General features: G+C 39.4%; 1 protein-coding gene across 3 annotated transcripts in view; it reads left to right on the top strand.

Annotated features, from left to right (window-relative positions):
* Positions 1–533: 533 nt before the first annotated feature.
* LOC149287862 (disks large-associated protein 1-like) overlaps positions 534–6,000 on the top strand; it is a 127,880-nt gene continuing 122,413 nt past the window's right edge. For all 3 annotated transcript variants that reach the window (XM_089492374.1, XM_089492377.1, XM_089492373.1), the window contains exon 1: positions 534–1,487. In XM_089492374.1, coding sequence (XP_089348500.1) covers positions 534–1,487 — 954 coding nt within the window. The remainder of the gene's footprint in view (positions 1,488–6,000) is intronic.

Raw genomic sequence — 6,000 nt, 5'->3', positions numbered from 1 at the left:
TATACAGGAAGTCACATATTCTCAGGACATGCGGCCAAATGGGACACCAGTAATATGTTGTGGCTATGTCTTTACTTTAAATCTAAATATTTTCTGTACATTTTATATCCTTTATGATGAGTGCCAGTGTGTTAGACAGGACTGATCAATATGTATTGGACTTAATGGAGTTGTTTGTAGGGTGTACAAATTATTTTATTGCAAAGTGTTACTAGAGCAGTTCACTGGGAACTCCCTGCAGGCTTTAATCTTAATACTTGTCTTCAGGATAGTATTGTTGTTGTTGTTGTTGTTGTTGTTGTTAGATAATAAAAATTCTCATGTCTGCTACATTACACTTTCCACATAATCTTTATTGTAGGCATCAGCTTCGTTCTTTGAAGTGCATTGTTAAAATGTAAAGTGCATTATAAAATGTTTCATCGTTTTCTGGGTTTCTCATGTATTTCTTCTTGTTTGTAGGTCTGGGGTGAAGACCTTCATATCAGTGAGCTGGAATAGTAAATGACTTTGAAATCTCCTTCATTTTAATAATGAAAGGGTTATCCAGCAGCCGTAGCCATCATCATGGGGTTGTATGCGATTCAGTATGTGAAACCCTTCCACACCACACAGATAGAAAGCCATATGTACTAAATCCAGTAGACCCTCACCCTGCAGATCATCCATACTATGCTCAAAGGAACTCATATCCAGTAGAATGCATGGTGTCGTATGGGGATCAGATTGCAAGCAGTACTTTTCCAAGGAGACATTATAGTTCTCATCATGATCTAAAAGATGAGTGTGCTCTAGTTCCTCATGGATCAGTAGGAAAAGCCAATCGCATACCATCAACCCTCTTAGATCAATTTGAAAGACAGATTCCTATTAATCGTGATGGCTACCATACCTTGCAATATAAAAGGAGCGCAGTGGAGCACCGCAGTGACAGCCCAGGAAGGATACGGCATTTAGTTCATTCTGTTCAAAAACTCTTTACAAAATCACATTCACTGGAAGGCCCAACAAAAGGGAATGCCAATGGAAATAAAGCCAACTCAGAGGAAGTACAAACTGTAAGGTACGGCAAGCGCAGTAAAAGCAAAGAGAGGAGAGCTGAAGTGAAACCTAGAGCTAACATTACAGGGTGGTGGGGTTCACAGGATAACTTAGATAACGATATTTGCATCTATCATACTCCGACTACAGTCATGACTATGGGAAGATGTCCTGATCGTTCGACTTCACAATATTTTATGGAAGCATACAACACGATTAGTGAACATGCATTAAAGGCATCGAGAAGCAATAATGATGTGAAATGTAACACCTGTACAAATTTGCCAGTGAGCTTGGACAGCCAGATGTTAAAGAAAAGTTCTTGGGCATCCACACTAACAGTGAGCAGGGCACGTGAGGTCTACCAGAAACCCTCTGCAAACATCGATCAGGCATTGGTAAAATCTGATTCCTGTCAACAAGAGCGAACATGTCAGTACCTCCAGGTAAGCCATACAAAAATTATTTATTATTATTTTTCATTTTCTTCGGTTTGGTGGCAAAACTTTCCCAGTAAGGTATATGACTTTAAGGCCTATTGGTAGCCATTATGGCAAATAAGACATTACAAGAATAATTTATTTTATTTACACAATATAGCTAATAATTTTTTTATTGCTGTTTCTGTACACATTATTGTTAGTTTTAATGCTGTAAAACAGCTAGCAAACATTCTGGGCTTCTGAAAAAGTGGGACATCGGCAGAGGCACTGGTGGTTTGGGGTCTTAAGGAGACCCTGTTCCTTCTAATGAAAGTTTTTAAAGGGTTAACACTTTCCACTTGTGCATCACCAAGGGCAGGTTGCTTATTCAAGAATTTGACTATATGATTACATTTTTACCATTCTTGTAGTTCCCTTGACAAGGCCATCATAGACTGTGTTTCACTAATTAGAATATACTGTATTTTTTCTTGTTAGATTGGATCAGGTTTGTTTATCTCCAGCTCTCTACCAGATGGTCATATCTACAATATTATTTTTCAGGCTTCCTATTATCATTTGCATCTATTTCAGAATAAAATTCATTACAATTTATCGTTTGCAAAATGAGAGCCCACACCAATTTGTCTTACAGTGACGATGGATTTAGTTATAATTCCCAGTATGTTTGTTTTTAAGCAGTTTATAAAGTATAATTTTACCAGTTTTTAATCTCAAAATGTACCCTGAAAATCAGAATGGCATAATTTACCTTAACAGAACAGAAAATAAATAAAAGATACAATTTGTGGTTATGTATAAAACTGCCTCTGACATAAACGTTATGCAATGGTGCTTTACTTATACTTTCAAGTGTTAGAAATTGGCTGTTTGAAAATGTATTTCTTCTACAAACTCTTAATAAGATTATCTAACTAATGATATTTTTATTTAATCAAGTGACTATTCCATTGAAATGTAACACAATGTGAACTTTTGTGACACCAGTTTATACAATCCCTCAAACTTTAAATGTATCTACATTAAAAGTTCTTACAATCCAGAACTCACTAAGTACAAACCACTAACCAAAATAATCTTGGACAAACCTTGGTAAATGTACTATTCCTTGAGAACTCCAAATCAGTCTCCATTGACGCAATTTAGTACACGCTGGACTTATCTTGTGCTAGACTGGTGGCAAGAGTTCTTCATCTTCTGCACCAGTATACCCTAACCTTAATCTTAACATTACTGTAAATTTTGTATATTGAAATTTTTATATAGTTCATTTTCACTCTACTCCTTGTAAGCCTATGAATTGGGTAAAGTCAGTCTGGGATATCATAAACTCATAGTTCTTAAATTCTCTCTTCATGGTCTACTGAAACCATCTTAATGAACTAACCACTATAGGAATGTCAGAAGCTTCATGTCATTAGTTGTTCTTAAACTGCCTTTTGGTTTTGTCTTTACTAAAGAGAGAGGTGTGAAGTTTTTGAGTGTTAATTAAGATCACTTCTGGGTTATGAAGTGAAAGATCTATTCATGATTTTTATTGAGACAATTATCTACTTTTTAATTCCCTTATTAGCTTGAGAGACAAGTAGAGGAACACTGGGAGTTGCCTAAGTATTACATGTTTAGTGATCATATGCTGTAAATATTGATAATTATAAAATGTTAAGATATTTAGGTTTGCAAATAAATTGAGCTTCTTTTCTTTCATAAAGCAATTAGATGAGTTTTACCCATGAGAACATAATGAGTTAGTTGCAATATGTTATTAACCTTGTCCTATTTTAACAAAATGTTAACACAACATCCAGGCATTTTTGTTTGCCTTTTGTTTTTATTGATTCAGTTTAGGAAAAAATAGCTTCCAATGAAAATGTGTTATATGAAATAAATTACAACTATAGGTAAATTACTGTGAGTACGATCTATGGAGTAAACAGGACCACTAGTCAGAATTATGCAAAAATGGATTTCCACAGAGGCATTTTAATCCAGTCTGTGGAGGCTGTGCCAAGTACAAGTAAGTCTCCTAGTTATGCAGCCGAGAGACCTATACCCCCCTGGGCAGTGGTGGCTGGTGGGTAATTTCAATGGCGGTTCACAATATATAAATTTTGAAAATGAAATGTACGTTTACAACGTAATGTACAGGTTAAAATACATTTCCCTAAAGCTGTGTGGACGCTATAAGAAAAGAGGCAGGGCCAATCGTCAGAGTGACTGCAGGATTGCAGTCAGTCACTGGGGAGGGCGGGGAGACTCCGGGCTGGGCAGGGAGTGTGTTGGCCGGAAGCTGACCGCTGGGAGCTCCCCCCCCCCCCCCCCGATTGCACAGCTTTTACTGTGCAAACAGGGTTCAAATGGGCAGCTCAGCCGGCGATTAAGCAAGCGCGGCAGCAACTGAGCCAAATAGAGTCTCTTCCTATCGCACGTGTGATAGGCAGAGGCATAGGCAGGCTACATCAGGGGACAAAATTTGCAAAATTCATAAAAACTCAATTTGAATCTAAATTAGATTAAAAAGGATTTTTGATGAATTTTGCAAGATTTTTTTCTCTTTTGCGTTTGGGGGTTCACGTGCGCATGTGCTCCTATGGAGGAGCCTCCACTGCCCCTGGGCCTGCCATCTTAGATCAGAATATGTCGCTGGATTTCCATATTGGCTCAAGAGGAGACTAATTTTACAACCATTTAATATATTGTTTTAGAAAGTTAACATATACATGGAAAAATAAGTAGATACACATAAGCTTTTATGACATCAAAGGTCCCTTGTAAGTGCCTTATCAGTAGACTTGGGCACCAGGGGGCTCTTCGTGTTCGTCTTCGTGCTCGTCTTCGGGGGGGAAAAAACCTTCGTATTCCGCGAATATTCGCCCGTTCCTGTCTTCTCTTCGGGCGAATATTCGCGGACATTCTTCGTGCTCGTTTAATCTTCGTTTCCTTCCCGGTTGCCTTGCAGGGGTTAATACGGGGTTAACAACACATCGGAGCAGCAGCAGCTGCCGTGAAGGAACGTGTGTGCAACTCTATTGGTGGTTTCGGCAGGGGGCTGGTCTGGCATCAACTAGTGAATTGCAGAACGCACTTCATTCGTTGATGGCAGGCCAGCCCCCTGCCGAAACGACCAATAGAGTTGCACACACGTACTGAGGTGTACTGTACACAAAATGACCTAGAGACAAATGCTCCAAGGAACTTGGCCTCCGTTTATCATACACAATCACACATCCATAGATGTTTAATAAAAGAATAGGGATTATTTTACATTTTTAAATTGATTTTGGACCACTTGTAATACATGCCTAACATTTGCTACCTATTTACAATGGCATACTTTGCAACAACCCAACTTTTACTGGACAGGACTGGAAAAAAGCAGGACTGTCCACCAAAATCTTGGGTGTGTTGGCAGGTATGCGGATGGAAAAATGTTGGACAAGAACTAAAAAATAGCTTAGGGTTAATGTACGGTTATGTTTAAGATTAGTAGCAGTGCACTGCTTTGGTTAAAGATGTATTATGTCTAAATAATAATTTAATTTTAATGGGTTTTAAAAAAAAATTAGGGGTTTATTTAAATGTATTTTAAAGTTAGATTTATTATTTAGTACTTTATTATATTTATTTAATGTTTATACTAGTGCTACCTACCGAGCTATAACTACCAACGTGTATTTGCATACCTAGTTTAGCTAAATTAGATGGGACAGGACTGGAAAAAAGCAGGACTGTCCCTGAAAAAGTTGGGTCTGTTGGCAGGTATGTGGATGGAAAAATGTTATAGTATGAAGTGTGAGTTATAGCGTTAATGCTAGTGAGTGTAGAAATGAAGGCCAGGACAAATAACAAGAGGAAAGGTCCTTGTGATTTTTGCATTGTACGTGTATGTGTTATGTGTGTTATGTGTGTTGTCACTTGTCACTGTGTTATATGTGTTATGTGTGTTATGTGTTATGTCACTGTGTTATTTGTGTTATTGTGTGTGTTATGTTTGGTTGGTTGTGTATCAGAAGGAAAATAATGAAATGGAAATGGAAAAGGAAATGGGAAAGGCGAATGAGTGGGCAATTGGCGACCCACTCACCTGTTTCACCCCAGAGCAAAGCATCCAAACACTGTCAGTCCTAGACGTTTGGCAGCGGACTTCCAGAGCTCAGACACAAGGCCCTAGCGTAAGCTGGCCACTCCGGCGGAGGTAGCAGGCGTTGCCACACCGCAAACAGACGCAGCCAGGGGGGAGAAACTGCCCTTACCATTAGGGACATTTGAGGCATGACACTAGCCAGGAAGCGAACTGGCATCGAAGAGACGCTGGCACCACCACCAGCAGCAGCAGCAGAATTGGGAAAGGCGAATGAGTGGGCAATTGGCGACCCACTCACCTGTTTCACCCCAGGGCAAAGCACCCAAACACTGTCAGTCCTAGACGTTTGGCAGCGGACTTCCAGAGCTCAGACACAAGGCCCTAGCGTAAGCTGGCCACTCCGGCGGAGGTAGCAGGCGTTGCCACACCGCA

The sequence above is a fragment of the Sceloporus occidentalis genome, unplaced genomic scaffold, assembly GCF_023333645.1.
Source record: "Sceloporus occidentalis isolate IW3139 unplaced genomic scaffold, rSceOcc1.0.p SCAF_56, whole genome shotgun sequence".
Classification (NCBI taxonomy): Eukaryota; Metazoa; Chordata; class Lepidosauria; order Squamata; family Phrynosomatidae; genus Sceloporus; species Sceloporus occidentalis.
This window is presented reverse-complemented; position numbering and strand designations above follow the sequence as displayed.